Genomic DNA, 22,651 nt, shown 5'->3' with positions numbered 1-22,651 from the left:
GGCGGGTCCGCCCCACGCGGGGGCGGCCCCGAAGCCGGCGGACCCGCCCCGCACGGGGGAGGCCCCGATGCCGACGGGCTCTCACTTCCGGGGTGGCAAGTGTTGCAACTTTGTAGATCAGATAAGGCGCACCGGACTATAAGGCGCACTTCCGGTTTTGGGGGGAGATTTTAGTCAAAAGGGTGCGCCTTATAGTCGTGAAATTACTGTAATTAAAAGAGATTGGGATGGTAAGAAACCAAGACAAAAACTAAAACACTTTCCCCTCACCACCCTGTTTCCAGACTCAAATTCTCTCCTTTATTCACATCTATCCCTCACTATCCATGAACAGAGCCAGGAGGATGGGAGTTGTGGATTATACAGTTATGATCATATGAAATATATATCTATAAAGTATATTTATGATCATATATATATGATATTATGATCACATATATGATAGAGTTATGGTCACATGCATCATAAAATATCACACACACATATATTATGTATATTTATATAATATTTATGATTATATCATTATGACCATATAAAACCAAAATGACAACCTGAGAGCTGATAAAAAATTGTTAAGGGGATCCTTTTTACTGTGAAGCATATGATTTTGACATTTCTCTTGTTCTTATATATATTCTTAATTTCAAACCTTCCCTCAAATTTCAGCTTTGCATGGGGACAAGGCAAGGCAAATTTCAATCTAAAATGTAAGCGTATTTCATACTTACGAGAAGTCAAAACAGCATAGTCAAAGTATCTTTCCCAGGACAATAACAACGGAGTAGGTATAGCTAATTCTATTGCATTGCATGAGCACAATAAATCAGATTATTCAATCAGCATGCTTGATCTCTGACTTTGCAATTACTTTATCATTCTTGCAACACAAACCAAACCAAAATATACTCTTTCTAATGGTAAGAAGAAATTTAGAGGGGAAAAACAGAAACAGGCAGAAAATAGAATCACTTCCAGGTTATTGTATTTATACTCATCCTATTACAAGATCCCTGCTCTGCATTCCTGGCACACACTGGGACTTGCAGTTCCGTGTGGATACAGCTCCCTCTGGCGCGCAGAGCTGGGACCAGTCTGCAACCTGCCTGGCTCTTCCTATAAGCACTCCTTACTTCTTTGAAGGAAACGAACACAATCCCAGCAAATCTAGGGAGTTTTTTCGTTTTGGGTATCCTTATCACATTCTAAAGAATCTTTAAAAGACTCAAAATTAGCTGAATTATCATAACTCTTTTGTCAGGTCAGCTGTGCAATTTAGAAAAATAGCCAGATAATTTAACACCTGTTCATTCTTCCCATTATTTTTTATTTTTTTGTATTGTAACACCTGATAGTGCACCACAAGACCACTGTGGCAGGCAATGCAAAACTAAAACACAATTCTAGTCCCAAAGGCTCTTCTATATAAAAAGTCTGGATTATACTTTACATTTCATGTATACATTGCATGTATTTCAAAACAGGCAAATCAGAACATGCCTGGAAATTCAAAGTTTAATATCAGACATAAAAAATTTGAAACATGGCCCAGACAGAACAGGAGGTCTGGGATTGCTTCAGAAGCCTCCACTTACACATAACCAGAGCTAAGGACTGAAGAAGTCTGAGTCACTCCAGTCCTTCCTCCTACCACTCCCTCCTTTTCCGGGCTCATAGCAAGTTCAAGAATTTAAAGCCTGAAGCAGAGAGATATACATGCATAAAGGTACTGGCGTCATTGCTTAACAGCAGTGTGAATTTTAACTTCCAAGGCAAGGAAAGACAATTTTAAAAAGTTGAATTATATTCTTAACTTGTTGAATCTGGTAGGGTTAATACTTACAACATCAAACCATGTAGGAGATACAAGTGATCAGATAAAGCACTCCTGAACTTCACAGAGAACCTACAGCTTTTGACTCTTTCTTCCAGTTGTGGCAGGGAAAGAAAATCTCAAATTTTACTTTGAGGAACTTGGTGACTGAAATAAATTTCCTTGCTGACATGCTTCAGTAAAGCAAATAGGTTGAGGGAAATAATCCTCACCATCTACTCAGCACTGGTAAGGTCACATCTGGAGTGCTGGGTCCAGATAAGGGCCTCCAAGTACAAAAGAGACACGGGCATACTGAAGAGAGTTCAAAAAAAGGGCCACAAGGGTGATGAAGAGACTGGAGCATCTGTCCTGTGAGAAAAGGCTGAGAGAGCTGGGACTGTCCAGAATGGAGAAGGTTCTGTGGGGGGAGCTCACCAGTGTGTACAAATGTCTGAAGGGAGAGTGCAATGAAGACAGGCTCTTTGCAGTGGTGCCCAGTGCCATGACCAGAGGCAATGGGCCCAGATTCCAAACTCAGAAACATAGGAGATTCCCTCTGAACCCTTCCTCACTGCGAGGATGACCCAGCACTGCCACAAGCTGCCCAGAGAGGTTTGGAGTCTCCATCCTTGGAGTTACTCAAAAGCCGTCTGGACATGGTTCTGGGGAACTGGCTCTAGGTGTCCCTGATTGCTTTCCCCAAAACCTCCCTGCTATGGATTACTATTATCGCTAATTTTTGTGCCTTGTTCTACAAAAAGGTGGTCCACAAGGATGTTGGAATTTATACTGGTGACTGACTAGACATGTCAAGAGAAAGAAGGCAGGTGAGGATACTGGAACAAGAGCTCTTCCTAGCTGATGACTTTTCACTGGTTAATGAATGGCAGTCTGGAAAAAGAAGCCCCAACACAAGTAGAAGATGAGGATATAAGCAAAGTATGGTTGGCTGATGAGATAATATGTGAATTCTGAAAGGGTATATACAGGGGTAGTGTGTTCTAGCTTTTCACTCTCTGGACAGAATTTTTCTTTTGTTTTATATTTTAATATTATGCTGTGGTGATATCAATATTTGTAATATCCAGCTAAGTAAGATAGTCAAAGGGCAATACACGGAGACAGTGAAAAAAAAAAAAAGTTTCTGCCAAGATGTACTGGGCCTCTGGTTAAGGTGTGGAGATTGATTTTGTTAAGAAGGAAGAGTACTTCTGAATTATAATGTCCCCAAATACTCTTCTTGTAATTTCTTTTTATCCAGTTCTGTTTCACATGGTCCGGGACATCTAGTGCCCTGTCTGAACTTTATTGTATGCTGTTAGATATTCAAACAACCTCCCAAAGAAAAGAGCATTGGATTAATGTCCCTTCTTCAGTGAGTGACTTAGATGTCAGTCAAGGCCAACAATTCTACAGCAAGAATTTACATTCCTCTTGCCACATTTCTCTGTTACAGAATAGTTACTGTCATTATGGCTTCAAAAGCAATAACAGAATTGATTTAAATAATATGATTGCATTGCATCCATTTTTAAATACATGGAACTATATTTGAAGGAAGGTATTCCATCTGGTACCCCATCTGCAACTCCATCTATACGAGAAGCAAGTATTCATAAGAGAACATTCATATCTGAATTCTCTGAACATATTGTGACCTTCTGTTACTATTCACATAGAATATCTCAATTTAAATATATCTTGGGTTTTTAATATCTTTAACTGAAGTACTGGAAAAAAGTAGCACTCAAGTAGCAGGAGCCTTAAATGAACAGTCAGTTACATATTTAAATTTCTCATGCCTTTAGGTGGTCACTTTGACACAAAGAAGCAATCCAGACCTATAACTTCCTAGTTCATTCCAGTAAATTCAATTCAAAGCCTTGGCAGGCTACTTAAGTGGCATGATAGAAACCTTTTTTTTTCCTGGCAATTTAAACTAGAGACCCCTAACATGATGTTTTAAGTAATAGGATTAGACTAAACTTTTTCAACAAGTTATTCAGGAAACACCAGGAATTTTATTTTCATGTGTGGTTCATGAGGAAGTTCTGTCTATCCTCTCTAATTGAAATGGGTTATGGAGGTAGTCTTAACTAAGATGTAAATCACCATAATCTCTCTCTCTTTAAATTAAATTACTTTCTGAAAAGCAAAGGCTAGAAAATTTATTTAGCTTTGACAACTGAGGGGTGTGTTTTCTAGGTCTTCAAGTAAAAGTGAACTAAGAGAGTTTCCTAATTCTTTATTTAGGCAGTGTCTTGGTAATTTACTTTGCAAGAAGCTGTACTGCTTTAAGGCAGTATTCTACTTGCTCTTAGAGTAAATTTACAAATCCACAGTTCTGGTAGCAAAGTTACTCATTTTAGCATGGCCTAATCAGCTACAGCTAACAATCAGGAAGATTAGCTTGAACAGTATAAATAAGTGCTTTGACCTATTTCTCAGGCTATTTTACCAGAAACAGATTAGAAAACATCAGTACCACATCTTCTCAGTACCTGCTCTTTGGGAATCAAGACTTGCTCCACACCAAAATACAATGTTTCTTCAGCATCAAAGTTTTCTTCACTTGCTCCTCCTCCACATAGTTTTCATAATTCTCCCTCTGACATCTCCTGCAGTCTTTGTCTATGCAATTTCTCTTTCTTGAAATCCCCACATAGTCCTCAGTTCTACCCTGCACCTACCACTCAACTATTCTCTCCAAAATTCCTGCAAGCTGGCTGCTTACCTACGTAGTTCCCAGGAGGGAGGGGATGCAGCAGGGGAGATAGCAGGCAGTAGCCATTTCTCTCTAAAGCTTCATTAATCCCCACATCGGATTTATTGCCCTGTCTTAGAAATGCTCACTTAATTGATGGCTGAGAAAGGTAAATTCTTTCTGAAGTGCTGATGAGTAACTATCTTATCTAGCACTAGAAAGGAATGCCTGTTCGGTGGTTGAGTTACAAGTCAAAGAATTGAAGCAAAATTCAATCCCAGTAGAGGAATTACAAGTTAATAGATGAGAAGATAGAAGTCTAATATATTTTTCTTTCCTGAATGTTACTTACGGTCAGAAGGTAAAAATTAAAAAAAAAATTCATTAGTATAAATATTTCACCAATAAAGTAAATAAGCAAAACCATAAACATGAATGCTATTATGCACATAGCCACTGGAAATATTTCGCAATGTCCAGAAGGCTAACATTTCAGTAAATTAGTAGCTTCATTGTTAACCATTTATCACAGCTGTTCTTAAGGTTCCTTACCTTGTTATGACAAGACCTTTCAGCTGGAAAATAGTCAGAGCTGAAACTCAAAGTCTGAACCTGTGGGCTCACAGTTAGTTCAAGTTAATCTTAGGGCTGCCAGCAAAGGAGCAGTCCAAACTTTCACTGATTTTCTTTCTTAATACTGTTTCTTTCTTAGTTTTCAGCAAAATCAGCTTTCTAGTCTGACTCACTTCACAACTGGCATCATTACCAGAGTTGATGCAATGGAAGTGGTGACATCACAGCTTTTCAGCAGCAGTAAAACTTCCAGCTCACTACAGAACTGCACCTTAAGAAGGATACAGGGGCCAGAACACCATACAAGCATGAAGCACAAGTAGATTCTGTGGAAAATAGTATGAATAAAGAGAATTAAGACTCCTCTTGACTAGTTTGTGGCTGAAGGATAGGCCAATGTTTAACTATATATTAAACACATTGGAGGCCTCTGCTGCCAGCTTAAGACTGCCATGGGTACGTGACACAAGGTGCTGTTCCAGTTGAAAAGCTCTCTGCCAATTCAATTTGTTCCAACAAAACTTTGTCAGGTTACCTTTGCCCCAGCAGGACTGGTGCTGCAGCAGGTATCAGTTGTCCACATGGCCCTAACCCTCTGTGGTTCACGCACAGTGCATTTCCTCTGCAACCAGGATAAAAGCAGACAGGCAGCAGAAAATCCTCACCAAGCGCTCTGCTAATTTGACAGAAATGTAATCATGTGCCCACACCTGATCCAGATCAAATTTGTACTGCTGGGTGATGTGGCATGGCCCAGAGCCAGCGGTAATGATTGTGGAACCACAGCACTCGGCTAAGGCTTCTCCTGCAGAAGGAATTACCCGTACAGGAGACTGCAAACACAGAGTGTGGCCTATCACTGTGGAAACAGCTTGTGCAGGCTCCCCCGAACATGCCCCGATCCGCACAAAAGAGACATAGCACAACCCCTTGCCAAACCACCTTTCTTTCTGCCCTCAGAGGCAGGCTGCTGGGTTAGCTTCTGACTGAGAGCATTAAGCATGGGAGGGAAAAAAAAAAAAAAAAGGAAATTACATGTCTGAGGTTTTTCTTTCGGGCAAGTCTCTTACAAAAATAAAGGAGTGTACAAATGTCTTTGTTTCCCTGCCAACTTTTATAAGAACTAATTAAGACCAAGAAGAGCTTCATTTTCCTGTTTATTTCATAGAGAGAACAGCTAATGAATTTAACCTATTGATGATTTTGCAGCTGCCTGCTTTAATTTGCTTATGATTGGGGAACAAAAAGTTAGTGTAACAGCAAAGAGCTGCCAAAGCCGCGGAGCGGTCACTGGTGCATGACCAGTGATCCAGCTGTGTGATCAAATTTCAATTAGGCAGCTGTGACAACAGAGCATGGGCTGTCCTTCTGAGCAAGAAAACAGTATTAAAATTATGGCCACTGCCATAGTACTTGCTTATTTTCAACTCGGCTGTTTTGCCCATAATAAGGTCAATATAACCATAAAGGTAGAGGCTGCTGGCATTTATTCACTGCTAAAAAATATTTTGAACTTTTCAACTTTATGTTTTATCTATTGATTGCAATAGAAAATTCAGGCCACAAAATGCAGTGGTAATTGCTATCAATAAATGAGAAATTACACTTTACCTGAAAACAATTTTCAGAGGGAAATATTCACACGCCTTAACATAACTCATATTTCTTAGCTCAGACAAGTGGATTACAAGGCATTTATTATATCAGGCAATGGACTTTATGGAAATTATCCAGAATTCAATAAAGATTTTTATGATTGCAATAAACTCTACAAAATAATTTTTAATGTCCTTTTGATTCTGAAGGTGAGATTCCAACCCTCTATAAATCAGTGACAGAACTCACAATTGAGATTGACAGAAAACGAGCACCCAATAATTTGCAACTCCTATTTATAAAATTTTCCATAAATTACTGTAACATGACTGAGGAACCTTATGTGTTTTACTCACAATAAACTTTACAGTGTGGTTTTGGTTTTTTTTTCCAAAAGTGGTGGGGGGAGGATGATTCACTTCAGAGGAAGTGAGCTACTTCATTTTCTTGCTTTCCTTAAAAAACAGCACTTCGAACTTTAACATGTTATTTCAAAATATTATTTCAAAACAATTTGCAAATATAAGCCAGGGATTCCCAAACTCTGGTATCCTAGCAGCAGACTACCTACACACTTAAGAAGGCCTGGGAACCACTGCTGCCCTGCTGCACCATCAGTCCCCAGCCAAGGTTAACTCTGCATCAGCTTCTGCAAGAAGCTTTGTTCAATTCTAACCGCTGGAAATCAGACTATCAAATAACAGCTAACTCTCCAGATTTCCACTGCTAATTTTATTCCAAAATCACAAATCTGAAGATGTGAAGCTTTTCTTGGGAAGCAGGGCAAAAGCCCTTCTTAGAGCAAGTAGAAATCGGCCACCAGAATGTTATGGCTGGAATGTAGCAGTATTATAAAGACTTGTAGGGCGTGCATGGAGAGTGTGCCATGGAAAGGGGAAACTGATTGCTGCAGAATGCATGTCAAATACGAGCAGAACAGGATCCACATTATGTATTATTTGGTAACAGTCAGTATATTGTTGGTTCACATCACAATCTCCTTTGTTGGTGCCAGGCAATAGCAGATTTCACTGATTTTCCTTTTCCTGTTTTATTTGAAAGTCACATGAAATTTAAATTAATGTATTGTTACAAATTGCATACAAAACAACGTTTTTTCCTACATTTGATAACTAGCAATTATGAATAAGTTTGAGTGATGAACATTTGTTTATTTTTTTCCAAGTAGTGTTTAGAAAGATCTATTTCATCAATTGTTTCCACAAATGGACATTCATGAATAGAGACATAATAAAGTGACAAGAAAACAAAAATATAACTGAAAATTGAATTATAAAGCAATTTAAGCTTTGAATTTATTTGCTGTTTGGGAGCATAGCTTCACACTGTACAGTTTTTCCTCATCTTGCAATAAATCAATGTAAATGGTATTGATGTACAGTGTATTAGTATTAATTCTGACTTCTAACAAATTAAAGTAAATTCTTTCATTACCTGGGAATTGATTATTTTGGCTAGAGATGAAATGACATGTTATTTGCCCACAGAGCATCTATTTCAAGATCACAGCAAGTAAGCAATCTTTTGCCAAATTATGCTTTTTAGGTCTGTTCTCAATTCATTGCAGTCTGCAGAAATGTCAGCATTTCTATTGGGTTTTACACTCATTCTGTCTTTTAAGACAGGGCTTTCTACTTATTTTGTGTAGAGAGAAGTCGGGTGTAAGTAAAAACCTCCTGCATAGAACTAAGCAAACCTCATGGTTTTTCCTTATTTTAGGTGTTTTTAAAAAACCACGCTGCCTTGCAGGTTTTAAATAATTGGCGAACTACTAAATTTGTCACATTTTATACATTTTAGTATGAAATTTCTTACTAAAGAATTATATTAACAAACATTCCGAGTCCAAGGTAAGATGAAACATTATAAAAGCTGCTTATTTTCTTAGGCCTATGCTTGTATAAAAGCAGTCTACAAATTCCTAGTCATGTAATTTAATCTAGAAAACTGCTGACATGGTATTGATTTATGTAGATTTAACTGATGTTCTGACACGACTAGAGGGTGCTCTCCATAATCCCAGCTCAGCAAAGCATGTAAGAACACGTATAAAATTAAGTATATGCTTTGTACCACTAACACTTTATGCCACTTAACCCATATTTTCACCACAATTTCTGCCACGTCTATCTTGTATCTTAAATACATTACATAAATATTAGACATATGTAATATATTCCATCCATACATTACTTATTAGGCTTATCTTTTATGTATTTCAATGTGTTACTCATATATTCCAATGACTCTATTTCTGTGAGATTTTAAAACTAGATTTTCTAGAATGAAACACTTTTTGAATTACATAGTATCTGAGCAATTCCTTACATAATGCTGATTTAAACCATGTAGGTGAGGTTTTATGATACTGATGATGTGGTCTAATGGGGGCTGACTCCAAAAGGGGCACTCCCATTGCGGGTTACATACCTGCACCTTGAACCAACTATGCTGTTTGGCTGGTCCCATGTTTTCTGGGGGGAGAGGAAGGGGGGTGGGGATAAGAATAATTTTTTGCCAGTTTAATGCTCTAAAACTCTCTTGGTTTACCCTAGAGGTGAGCATCAGTACTGGTAGGGGCAAACAGCCAGGAGGAGTGAGATGGAGGGGCACGGCCTTTCTGCACAGCAGGATCTAGTTTAGCACAATACATATTAGCAAAATGTGTATTTTAAAACCATATGTCCAGTGTGCTCCACACTGTTACGGGGCTCAGCCTCTGTGTTTTACTGCACTACTACCCACTTCCCCACCCCCTCTCCCATTCAGCTTTTAAAACATGAGACTTGTCTCTAATTAACTGCAAAGCTGCTTTTAAGAAACTGATCAAAAAATGTTCTCCTAATACTCAGACTCTCTTTTATCTGAACATAAAAGTTTATCAGAGCTAATCCCTTTAGTATGCCCTTGTCTTACAAGAACAATTTTCCTTTATTTGACAAAGGAGTTCAGGAATTTCTGTAAACTAACCCTCCCATCACTTTGTTGTATTTTTGTTGACGTATTTGCAATATTCCTTCCAGTTTTAATTGCATTAAGCACATAGAAATTTAGTGAGTTGTAAATGTGACAGGGTGCCAGTTACCTTTTCACAATTGTTAAAAACAAAATGTCTAGCAAAAAATAAACCTATATATAATCGGAGCTAGTCTCTTGAAAGTAATGAAATCTTTTTGCTGCATTTGTTCAGGTAGTTAATGGGAAGACTGGCAGATTGACAGATCTTTTTCCAGACTTGCAGGAGAAGTCATGCTAATGCTAACCCTGACACATTCTTTCCTTCACAAAGAAATGTCAGGATGCTACACGGTGGAAAAACAAGAGCAGCTTCAAATATTTAATCCTCACACTTCTATTCCTGAATGGGATTATCTTCCACTGCTGTAGGTTTTGACAGAAGAGGAATTCCACCAATGAGCTGAAAAGGAAGAAAAAAGATGAAAATCCTGATTAATTTCTGAAACAAGCTCAAATTTAATGGAAAAACTGAGGTAGTATGTTTAAGCATTTTTTAAAGGCAGAAAAATAACTGCTTGGAATATAATAAAGTAATTTTATTTGAATACTAATTAGCACGCAGTTTTACTACTAATGTGATCCTGTAAATGAGATTGTTAATTCTAATACTAGTTAATATTTATTTCAACTTAACTCTTTTGTAAGGGAATAATTGCACACAAAAGCCCTTCAATAAAAATAAAATTGAATAGTAAAAAAGCCAAAATGCAAGAGGAATGTAGGTGAAAGAGAAAGACTGTAGGTTCCTGTATGTAGTCATCAAAATTACCAGAAGTGCAAATGCTGCAAGTTACTCCAATTCCCATTTCTGATTTGCTTCATACACCAAAGGGAGACTGTTGCTAAAGTGTCCTTTTATAGCTAGAAATTTTTCATTAATTTTAGCATATATAAAAAAAATCTAGTCTACATTTTCATACAAATAAGCTTCTGCTTACTGAAACAAGGGAGTGAGCTCATCTTTAATACAACCAGACATAAATTAAAATGTTCTTTGTCTGAAAAAATTCTAGTGTTATTGCCAGCACTGGTTCTTTAAAAAACAGGACTAATTAAGCTCATGTTTGATTTATTTATTTTTTAAACAGGAATTGCATTAGATGCTTTTCCTGTGGGCTTATTTCTCTACAGAACCTTCTGCAGAATGAATTCAGCAGAAAGCCCCTTCTGCTCCAGAAGAAGGCAGGACCCCAAGAAAGGTCTAATTTTTGACCTATAAATAGGAAAGTGCTTTCCTTTGATTTTTAGCAACATGACACAATGAGATTAATAAAACATTGTTGCTTCACCCTAGCTGGTAAGCAGCAACTTTAGCTCATTATTTCATTTCTGTCAGTATTTGATAGTCTCAGTTTTAATATTATATGACATCTTTAGTATATATCAATAGGCCAGTAAATGATCAGCAGTAACATCGGGAATCTTTTGAATTTACACATGACTTCCAAATCCAAACCTAACTCTAATCCCTAATTATGGAGAAGTTTTTAAAAAAGAAAAATCAAAATTGCTTTAGAAAATCCTTGCAAAGACTGTGCTAAAAATTATATCTTCATGTACAGAAATTTAGAAAAGATGCGCAATTTTAATGAGGTACTGGGGCAGTATATAAAACATTTAAAAAAAAGCTACAAAACCAAATCAAAATAAATCACTAGATTATCTAAAGATAGAACAGGAGATTGATGCTCTACAGTTTGTCATGGAGGCTACCAGGTACTGTACACCGAGTGGCATGCTAAGAAATGATTCAGCTGGTATCATGTGCAATGAAGTTGTTACATCTGTTCAAAGGGGTCCAAACCCACCTCCATTACCACCATAAAAAGCTGTGAATTTTCAGATTCTAATAACACCATTAAACTTGTAAGCTGCACCTCAGAAACTGCACCTGGGGTTCTCATATCCTCCCACTCTGATATTAAAAATATTCTGCACATCAGCTGTTATTATTCATGTAAAAATGACACAAAGAGAAGCTTTCTCCACAGGCTTATGCTGACACCAACGCCCTTAGTCATTTAAAGTGTAGTGTGAGAATTTTTGTCCAGGTAACCATAATCATTGAAAAACCAGAACTCCAGTAGCTGAGACCTGTTAAGCTGTGTGCACTCTAGCTAAAGCTTTTTAGGAGTGCATTTAGAAAGAATTATTCCCAATAATATCTTCAGCTGAGTTAGAAAAAGCTGGCTTTCAACTCATATTAAACTTGTGACAGTCTGTAGCTGTGTTTAGAACTGACTTTTGTTAGCCTGTTTCCACAGTCAGTCCTGTTTCTGGAGGCTATAACTTGTCAGTAAAACTTCAGTCTTAAATTAAGTGTAGAGGATGATTCTCAGGGCTGGAAGCAAATTAAAACTCGAAATGCTCTGGGATCACTCTTCAACCTTCTGCTCCAGCTTGCTGGTTTTAGCACAGAATTGGTACATATCTATTAGCCACTGTCAATTTAGTGAAACTGAAGTTATTACAAATATTGAAAATATTCTGAACAGGTTTCAATATAATATTTAAAATACCAGAAACTGAAGCAAAAGCAAACAAGCAGTCTGCCCAGACAAGTCAAACCGACTTTATCTGCCTCTCCAGCAGAGTGACAAAACCTGTAGCTAATGGGAACACAGCACACGTGACTTAGCTTCTCTTTGCTGACACTGTCCTTTTCCATGGCCCACCCTGACACCGCCATAAACACCATCACATATCCCACTTCATCTGATTGACTTCACAGACACAAGATGAAGCACACCTAAATTAGGAGAAAGGTTACACCATGTTCCTTTCTTTCAGTGAAGAGAAAGGCAACTTCAAAGAACAACTTGAAGGGCCTGCTGTCTTTCCCTTAATTATTGACTAGGAAATTAGCCTTAGGCAACTGTTCTCCAGATTAAGCCTCTAAAGTCAGGAATGATGAACCTGGGCCATGGAAAAGATAAAGCTACTGCAATATGGGCGCAAAAAATGACTGTAAAACATTCCCAGAGGACTTAGCATGAGTTGACAGAATACACTAAATACCATTCTTCAGATCTCTTCCAGGTCTCATTCATGGAATTTTTACTGCTGAGCTGTTTTGTGAGCATGCTTTAAAACTGCAGATGACAGAGAGCCAAGAAAGTCTGGAGTATATTGAAGGATGGGACTAGTATTCAATCTTGACCAAAAAAATGGGTTGAGGAAATCATAATACACTCAAGTGAAAGTAAGTGCAAGTTATTGCACTCAGGAAGAATGAACACACTGAGGGGATGATGCAAAGTTCTGCAGAAAACATCCAGGGTACAGGGGATGTCAAAACAAAGAGGAGACAAGATTGTTGTATTGCCCAACAATTCAAAGAAGCCCAATGCAGACCCAGGGCAAGGCAGACGGAAGGGACACACCAAACAGGGAGAGGACATTTCAACTGAGCTGCCAGATGTCTGAAATTCCTACGGAAATATACAGTTTTCATTCAGACAATAACTCTGATTAAAAAAAAAAGGACTATCTGGGCACGTGCCAAAGAGATGCCAAAAACAATGTCTAAAAATGAAGTTACTGGGATGTAACAAATGAAGAGATTTTTTACTACAGAATAACCCTGATTTTTAGACCACATAACACCTTCAGGTAGGAAGAAAAGTTGTCTTATGCTTGTTTTGATCATGTACCTGTACTCTGTTCTTAGGATGTTTTCAAAGTACAAGCACATTATGCCTTTGAGGATCCCTATTTTCCATTTTGTACAGAGAACATGGGAAAAGCATCCTCTCCTGTTCAGACTGTTCAGTTCTGGCAGTGTTAGCTGGGTGTGTCCCAGAGAGGCACTCAGCGCCATGCAGATAACCCTGCAGAATGTCTTGCTAGAGTACCTGTGTGATTTAATCTTCTTTTCACTGTAACCAGGAAACTAAACTAACTCTGATTTTGTGATCTTCCATCTCTCCAGTTTCACAAGTGCTGTTCTTTGTGATAAATCTGGCCATCAGTAATGCTCCTTCTCGCTAGACAGCCAGCACCCTGAAAATAATGATGTGTAAAAGACATTAACCACAAATTGAAAAGAAACACTGAAACATTATTAATGCTCCCTAAATTTGAATATTCTAATTAATAGCTGCATCTGCCATGATAAAGAATTCACAAGACACAGGGTTTACATGGCTGAAATATGACACCTCATGATATCCTATGATACATTTAAGACATGCACCACCATCATACTCAAATAACTCCATGGTTGAAATTTAATTCAAACAAAATGCTCTGAATAAACACTTTGGTGTTGTTATACCTCTGACAAAAATCAATAAAATCCTTTTTCCTTTTCTACAAGCTCTTAGAGTGTGGCAAGTGAAGACAACAGACAGAACTGGCAGGAGGTAAGTCACAGAATATGCATTCTTTTTGCAACAAACATATTTAGGCTGAAAATATGTGACTTACCTCATAATTTTAAGGCTTTGTCTGTCATCCTAAAGTAAGATTGGGGTTTAGAACTAGATGATGTTTAGGGTCCCTTCCAACCCAAACCATTCTATGATTCTCTAGGAGTCTTCCATGTAAATTCACTCAAGAAATCAACATTGGGCTAATATTCATAACTTTCGTATCTATTAAAAACCAGCAGATTGTGTCCTGAGAATATCACACTTATGGAAACAGTCACTGCCTGGAAAACTTATGCTTACTACATAATAAGGTGTTTATGTAACACTAATTAGAGATCAAAGATAATCTGAAGGACAATACTGGTTATGTTATTTAAAGCTATACTGTCTCAGACAAAGTGTCCTTAAATAAGGACATTTCAAATAATTTCAAATAATCAGATGGAAAGTATGCAGAGCTGACAGGAACCATAAACCACACTACCAATAATCTTCACTTATAGTTTGACCATATAGGACTGAAATAGACATTACTTATATTGTGCAAATAAGAATATACTTTTTTCCCCCTAAAAATATGATGTATTTTTATTAATTTAATTTCAGATCAACTAGAATAAAAATACATCCTATCTGAGTAGAGAAAACAAATTAATTACTAGTAGAAAAAAAATTTGAAAAATTATGGGGAGAGGGAAATCCTGACACCAGCTGCTGGGGTTCTATCAGTAACTCAAATGCACTGCTGATTTAATGTAACCAGGCTAAATATGAGTAAACTGTCAAAGAATGCAGAAGAAAACCTGACATGTCTTAATTACTGGGGAAAAAAAAAGCTGAGAATGTTATTTTACCTTGAACTACCATGCGTTTATTATAACTTGAATTATCGCATACATGCATGATAAAATCATATTGAGAATGCTTGTGAGACGTTTATTTTTTTAAAAAGAGGAAAAACAGCTGAAAAAAGCTCTTAAGACATGGTAGTTGATCCAGTGTCCTCCTTATGTGTCCATATGTTCTTTTGGCTATCCATGAGACAAGGTGGGAGTGGGATTACAGTTCTGCAAAAGAATGAGGTGCATTTGTTAAGTTCACAACTCAAGGTGAAATGGGCCATCAGTCCACATCTATAAAACTACTTGCTTCTAGAACTAGTTCAAATAGATGAAAAATCCTCCATACAAACCACCTATTCTTTCCAAATGGGTTCCTCCAAAGCTGTGTCATTGCCTATAAATAACCACCATCATGTGAAATCTAAACCTTTCTGGCAGTAAGCAAGCAGTGAGAAGAACAATGTATTATGCAAAATTAAATCATATGAATAATTTTGCAAAATCTGATTTTTAAGTGGGTACAGGCACTTCATATCATCAATGTTCCCTTACCTATCATGCTACATTTAGGATTTTTTTAAATGATGGAGAAATAAAAGAGAGAAAGGATGGGAAAGAAAAAAAGCAGTTGCAAAGAGACAAAGGGAAGCTTAGTCCTAAAAAAAAAAAAATCAGTAAAGTTTATTTCTAAGTGTCCCAGCTAATGTGATGTACATAGCTATGGATAAGTAGATCACATCATGAATTATTCCTTTCCTCCCTTAAAGGGCAATTCCTGGAATTTTGTGGTTTGCAGGAAACTAATTTTTTACATTAACAAAAATTACATGGTTTTAACTCTTTGTCTTGCCAAAAATCCCACCTCTCTCCACTCTAAAAATGAACTATAAGGGTTCAAACGCAAATACAAGCTCCCCAGTGCATTGCATTTGATGAATGACGCATTTTGAAACAAAACTATCTTTCCATGTTTGATTTTCAAGCAGCTGCCTAAGCTGAGTGTTCAAGGCCAGGCTGTACTGAACGGTGCCTACAAGAGCAGCCAGACAATCCAGATCTGGCCACGGTGACACCACAGCCCCCTCAGTGCTGCTCCCCCAGTGTCAGGGCACAGCCTGTGGGGTGGGGAATGGGGAATGGAGAACTGAGGGCTGGTGAACACAGAATATCCTGAGTTGGAAGGGATCCTCATAGTCCAAATCCTGTCCCTCTGCAAGAGTCACCAGGTGGCTGAGAGCACTGTCCAAACACTTCTTGAACCACCAGGCTGGGGCTGTGGCCACTTCCTGGGGTGCCTGTTCCAGTGCCCAACCACCCTTTGGGTGAAGAGAGCCATTTCCAGTACCTCACCTAAACCTCTCCTGACACAACCTTACCCCATTCCCTTGGGGATGACATGCTATGACACAGAGCTGCTCAAACCCCCACTTAGCACCTGTCTGGCCCAGGGGTTCCAGGACCCCTTGGCTCTCACCCCAGAGTGCTGCACCTTGGCTACTGTGTCCAGTTTTGGGCCCCTCAGTTTAGGAAGGATATTGGGGCACTAGAGCAAGTCCAGAGAGGGGCAATGGAGTGGCTGAAAAGTCTGGAGCACTGATCTTAGGAGGAGCAGCTGACATAGCTGGGGTGTTTAGCCCCCTGGGAGAGGAGCCTCAGGGGTGACATTGTAGTTCTTAACAGCTCCCTCAAATAAGGTTGTAGCCAGGTGGGAGTCGGCCTCCTCCCCCAGACAACCAGCGAGAGGATGAGAGAACATAGTCTTAAGAAGCATCATAGGAAGTTCAGGTTGAACATCAGGAAGAATTTCTTCACAGAAAGGGGACTAGATACTGGAAAGGGCTGACCAGGGAGGCGGTGAAGTCACCGTCCTTGGAAGTGTTTAAGGAAAGCCTGGACTTCACGCTACGGTCTAGTTGACATGGTGGTGTCTGGTCACAGGTTGGACTCGATGACCGCCCAGGCCCCCCTCAGCCTCCTCGGTTCCGCGGCTCTGCGACTCGGAGAGGAGCGGAGGGAGGGAAGGAGGGCGGTGCCGCCCCCCGCCCCTGCGAAGGCGCGAGGGGGAGGGGGCAGGGCGCATGCGCGCGGCGCGCGGGGCCCGCCGAGCCGCCCCTGCCTGGTGCGCGCGGACGGGGAGAGTGTGGGCAGCGGTGACGTTATGACGCCGCTCTGCGCGTGTCGCCAGCCGCGCGACCCACGCACGGTCCGCCGGGCTCGTGCCTGCTCCTCCAGCCGGGCCGCCGCGCGCGGGCGGGGCGGAGGCGCCATCCCTCCTCCTCCTCCTCCTCCTCCTTCGCTCCGTTCTCCTCCTCCTCCCCCTCCTCCTCCTCCTCCCCGGGTCCCCTCTCTGGCGGCCCGGCCCCTTCCCCTCGGCAGAGCGGCGCCTGCTCCTCCTCCTCCTCCTCCCGCTCCCGGCTGTGCCGGACAATAGGGGCGAGCGCGGCGCGTGTCTCCCCCAGCGCGGCCCCCGGCCCTCCATGCGCGGCGCCGGGCAGCGGGGCTGACAGCGGCTCCCGCCGGCGGCAGCGCGCCTGAGGGAGGGAGCGGCGGCGGCCGCGGGCTGCGGGCCGGGACTCGCCGCCCCGGGCGCTGACAGAGTCGTCCCGCTCCGCCGCCTCCCCCTCGCTCCCGCCGGCGGCTCCCGCCGGGCTTTGGCGGCGGCGAAGCACAAAGGCGCGGGGCCCGGCGCGGCCCGGCCCGGCCCCCCGGGGGGCGCGGGGGCGGCGAGGAGGCGCCGGGCCCCCGCGGGGCTTCGCCGCCGGTCCTTCCCCGCTGCGGCGAGCCCTGCGCGGGCAGGTGCGGCGGGCGAGGCCGCTGCCCCGCGGCGGGCCGGCGCACCGAGGCTTCGTCAATGGAAGTATGTTACCAGCTGCCCGTGCTGCCGCTGGACAGGCCGGTGCCGCAGCACGTCCTCAGCCGCAGAGGGGCCATCAGCTTCAGCTCCAGCTCCGCGCTCTTCGGCTGCCCCAACCCCCGGCAGCTCTCGCAGGTAGGCACAGCCGCTGGGCCCGCCGTCCTTGTCCGCCTGCCCCCGAATACCGGCGGCGAGAAGATGCAGCATTTAATATTTTTATGACTAGTTATTGCCGAGTTTATCTCTTTAGCATCGCTTGCAATGCGAACGGTGAACTCCGTGGGGTTTATTTCCACAGCCAGTGGGTTATTTGTTGCTCCTGTAATTTTTAAATTAGGGCTGGTTTTTAGGTGTTTTATTAGCATGGGCTTTCTTTAAAGGGTCTAAATTTCCTATGGGGTTGCCAAAAGCTGCAGCGACTTTGCTGAAATGGTGAACATGCACTGCAGTGTTTTATTTGGGATGCTCTGCTTTTTCTCCCTCCAACTATTGAGGCTTGGCAATTCGTCTAGAAGGAGACAAAGATCCTTGGCTTTTTCGTTTCCACGGTATTGTTCCCAGCCCATATTACATCAGTCACAGTGTGAACTGTACTGTATTTTGTTTCATCTAATCGTGTTGGAAACACTGTGAAAAAGGTCATTATAACTATCAGGACAAAAGGCAGGTTTTTCTTAACGAACACTGCCCTAAATTTCTGGATGTGCGTTAGTATGGTTTCCCAGCACCCAGTGATAAAATTCTATTCTGGCGGAAGTCTCTGGAGAAAATCTGGAATTATGGTGGAAAGCATATGTTTTGGTGGGGAGTTAGCCCGTTTTGGCTTCGAGGGATTTCCTATGTCGAGATTGAAAGATCTGTTTGAGTACTATGAAGTATGTTGTCCTTACAAAAGATGATGTCTTAGCATGTGTAATGGTAATTTTTTGTTCTGTACATTTTTGGTATATCTTATTAAGTTATTTTGCTTTTTTTTCATGGCTTTTTGTGCTACATATACGTCTTTGTAGAAAGTACAGAGCTGCTAGTCGCTTTTGGCTTTGTCCCCTGTTTGGTAGCAGTGGAGGGAGTTCTGTGTGTGTGTGAGCATTAAGCACATGTATGTTTGGACAGGAAAAATCAACAAAATCCTCTGTTAATGATCAGGAACTTGAATGCATGTGGAAATAATTATTAGCAAGCAAATGAAGATGAACATATGTTGACAATGCTTCCTTCCCTGAGTATAAAGGTAATAATTGACAAAAACTTTGGTTTTATGGCAAATTAATTTTCCATGTAGCAACCGGGTTAGGATATTTTCCATTTGTACTGTTTGTTCTGAGCTGTGCTTGGTGATGGTGACTTTTCCATATGTATAAGTTGCCTTGAAAGTCCAACCTAATGTAGCACGCTTTGTTCTGTGCAGATAAGAGTCTCCCTTGTTTGAACCATTCCTGGTTTTCTGAAAAGGATAGGCAAAATGGTCATGGTGATACGTTGTATTCCTTTCTTTGTGGTCTCCAGAACAGGTGATGCATGAAGTGTACACTAGCTTACCAAATTAGATTTGGTGTTGACATTTAAAGTGTTTTTTTCTCTAGCTTTCAAGCTTCTCAATGGATTCCTTATTTTCTGACCAATATGCTGCAGGTACATTAGTGAGTTCCAAGAAGAGGTACTTGAATAGCTTGTGAAAAAGAAAACTGTGTGTGCTTGACCAAGTAGCATTTTATCTGCATAAACCAACAAATAACTAAGTTTATGCATTAATAAAAAAGAATTAGGATATTTAAGTGAGGGAGCCTTTGCTGTTATCAGACATCTGATTAGAGTGCAGCTTTACCTTTTTTCCCCTCTTTCCCTGAAGTCTCCTGCAAACAATAGGATGTAAATAGGTCTACCAGATCTGCAGTCACAGGTTGGTGTAAATGACGGACAAAGAAGCATCACCAGTGAGATTAGTAATTCTGTGTAACTCCTAAATTTAACTTTACCTTAAAAATCTCTTGTAAGATATTCCAATTTCATTCCTGTCCAAAGAGATCTGAACCCTTAGCAGTTTTTCATTTTCAGTCTTCTGCTCCAGCTAGCTTTGAGCAATAGCAGTAACACTGGAGATGTGTACCCAAGGAGCTGGTATGTACAGCCAGCCTTTTTTTACAACTAATATGCATTTAGCAGATTTTCTTGAAAAATGTAAGGTCTTGAAAATTACATTCCCACTTATAGATTAAAAGTGACATGATTGAGTGGTAAGATGTTTTAGGCTTATCCTTTCTGCAAGAAGGCATTTGACGTAGGAAACATACATGAGATAGATGCACGCTACATTAGACATAACATTTAATTGTAAAGTCCTAAGCAGGCAAATATTTATCCCTTAATTTATTAAGCAGAATTTCAATTTTGTTGAAGTTTCTCTGCATGGGCTCAAAATGGGCCATATGTTGCTTTTTTAGAGCTGAAATAAAGTGGTGCTGGAAATGACCTCGAGGATTCTGGTCTATTCCTCTCAGCCCCAGGAAGGATAAATCGTACTTACAGCATTATTGGCAGATGTTTGTCTAATCTATTTGCTTAATCTGTTTTTTCAGATATGGTATTATGAGATGCAGTGAGTTGACATAACTCATTATTGCTGAAGGTTAAAAGCCCTGACATTGGGCACGTGTTATTACTGCTTCCTCTATGCCATCTCTGATGCTTGTCAGGTGTTTGCTCATTCAGTTCACTAAGACAGCAGAAAACTAACACAAGCAGGAAACTTGGTAGCTTCCTGCCATCACTGAATAAAACAGGCTTATAGAAGTTTGTCTGAACTGATTTAAAGGAAAAGATGGTACCACTAGGCTTTTGAAAGCCATAAAAGCTTTAAATAATAGAAATTATGTAATCTCACTAGTCAGCTGTTCTTAAGAGTTCTTAACTGTTCTTGTCATAAAAAAAATATTTCTTAATACTGAAATTAAAGTCTTCCTTGTGGTGGTTTGCACCTTTTACTATACCCAGTAAATGCAGAGAAAGGCTTATTCCTTTTTCTTTGTAATATTCTTTTATGTATGAATTTTTATCCTATAGTCTTAACTATTGCTAATTTTCAAGTTTTTGCAACAAAAATAATAAAGGTTACATGTAGAGGTAACAAAAATAATAAAGATAACATTAGTGGTATTTATTATTCAAGTCCAGTCAGGTGAAAAGCTGCTGTTGTATGGGTATATACAAACGTTTCAGTTAATAATCATCTTTAAATATGAAGCAATTTTAAGTGCTAGTGTTAAAAACTGTTTTAAGGATGTTTGAATGTATAAGTGTTGAAATTACCAGGACATTTCACACTGATGAGATTTGAATTTAGGTTCACTGTGAGATCAGGTGGATGTTAACTAGTACCTTGGATCATACATTCAGGGTGTTCATTCCATATATTGCAAAATTATGTTTTTCAAATTAAAGCTGAGATTTCAGAGAACAATTTTTGATTTATTGCCTCAGCTAGTTTTTAACTTGGGTTGTTAATAGCAGTAAAAAAGTTTCTGTACTTAGTGTAAAAATTCTTAGTCTGCATTTTTATGAATAAGGGTTTATAATGAAAACCACTTCACAAACATGACTGTGAGCTACTTTTAGATTGTCCTGTGTTGCACTCCCCCTCACCCCATGTTGAATTGACATAAACATATCGCAAATGAGTAAGAAAACTTTGGCCTAACCTGCTATTTTTGACTCGTTTCCATCTCTCTACTTTGCAACTGGTTGTGCAGCATCTTCAGTTCCTCCAAAAATGGCATCAATGGTATCTAGTAGCAGTGTCTAAATAGAAGTAAAAATCTGGCTTTAGCCTATCTGTCTTCAAATGATTGAAACTGATGATGATAAAAATGCTTCCTAGTGATGAAATTGCACAATGAAGGAATGGAGCAAATAATAGAAGACTCCATTTGAATCTCAGAAATGTAGGCACCATCTCCACCTGAAGTACCAAGTACTACTGCGTACCAGGCAGTACCGTGTCCTGCGACCTGGTATTTGATAGCCCAGTTCAAGATCCTTCTTCATGGCATCTCCATTTCATGCCTTTAAGCATTGCAGTGTCAGACTGTGACTCTCATACCTGAACAATAGATTGTAGATCACACATATGGAGTCCTAGATTTGACTTGGAGCATGAAGTGGGGGGAAAAAAGTCGCTAAGAACACCTGGAAATATACTGCATCGGTTCATTCTTCAGCGAAAGGTGTATACTTCCTCTTTCCCAGCATTAGCAAAGTGCTTAGGTCACCTTTTGCTGTGTATTTCTTCTTGTCACTGTCACCTGATGTGATCCAAACATGTTTTGCTGTGCATGTAGCATGGTAAGTTAAAAGATGCAGTTGAGAGGTGTATTTATATGGTCTGGACATAGACACTGGTCTTTAATCCCATGGTTGCACCTTTTTGCTGAGGGAAGTGTTGGCATGACCTATTTTTTCCTTGCAGCTGCTCATTTCTACTCCTGCGTCTTCCTCTTAGTGGTGTCAACTTCTTTTTTTCTTTCTTTTTTTCTTTTTGATCAGGTTATTTTTCAGCCTTGGCTGACTCATAGTACAGTTTCATAAATGATTGTGACTGTTAGTAAGGAGGAAGCAGCACACCACAGTGCTAGACCAGGAATAACAAGCAGTGGAGAAGCAGAAGGAATGTGTTAGATTGGCCCTACTACTCAATGCAAAACCTTGCCCTAAACCCCTTTCTTTTCTCATCCAGTTTTTCATAACTTTTCTTCTATACCTTTCTTAATCCTCTTCGTCAGTGCTTCTCAATTGCTGACTCTTTCATTAGATTTCTTCTGCCATTTCCCGTATCTCTACTGCATGAATAATTAACGAGTTAAA

General features: G+C 40.2%; 2 protein-coding genes across 7 annotated transcripts in view; one reads left to right on the top strand and one right to left on the bottom strand.

Annotated features, from left to right (window-relative positions):
- The window catches only part of DNAJC5B (DnaJ heat shock protein family (Hsp40) member C5 beta), a 43,579-nt gene extending 42,596 nt beyond the window's left edge, over window positions 1–983 (bottom strand). For all 4 annotated transcript variants that reach the window (XM_033082814.1, XM_033082805.1, XM_033082832.1 and 1 more), the window contains exon 1: window positions 729–983. The gene's annotated coding sequence lies outside the window, so the exon portion shown is untranslated. The remainder of the gene's footprint in view (window positions 1–728) is intronic.
- Window positions 984–17,750: 16,767 nt separating this feature from the next.
- The window catches only part of PDE7A (phosphodiesterase 7A), a 78,147-nt gene continuing 73,246 nt past the window's right edge, over window positions 17,751–22,651 (top strand). For all 3 annotated transcript variants that reach the window (XM_033079160.2, XM_033079144.2, XM_033079136.2), the window contains exon 1: window positions 17,751–17,929. In XM_033079160.2, coding sequence (XP_032935051.1) covers window positions 17,792–17,929 — 138 coding nt within the window. In that variant the 5' untranslated portion in view covers window positions 17,751–17,791. The remainder of the gene's footprint in view (window positions 17,930–22,651) is intronic.

The sequence above is a fragment of the Catharus ustulatus genome, chromosome 1 (genome assembly GCF_009819885.2).
Source record: "Catharus ustulatus isolate bCatUst1 chromosome 1, bCatUst1.pri.v2, whole genome shotgun sequence".
Classification (NCBI taxonomy): domain Eukaryota; kingdom Metazoa; phylum Chordata; class Aves; order Passeriformes; family Turdidae; genus Catharus; species Catharus ustulatus.
This window is presented reverse-complemented; position numbering and strand designations above follow the sequence as displayed.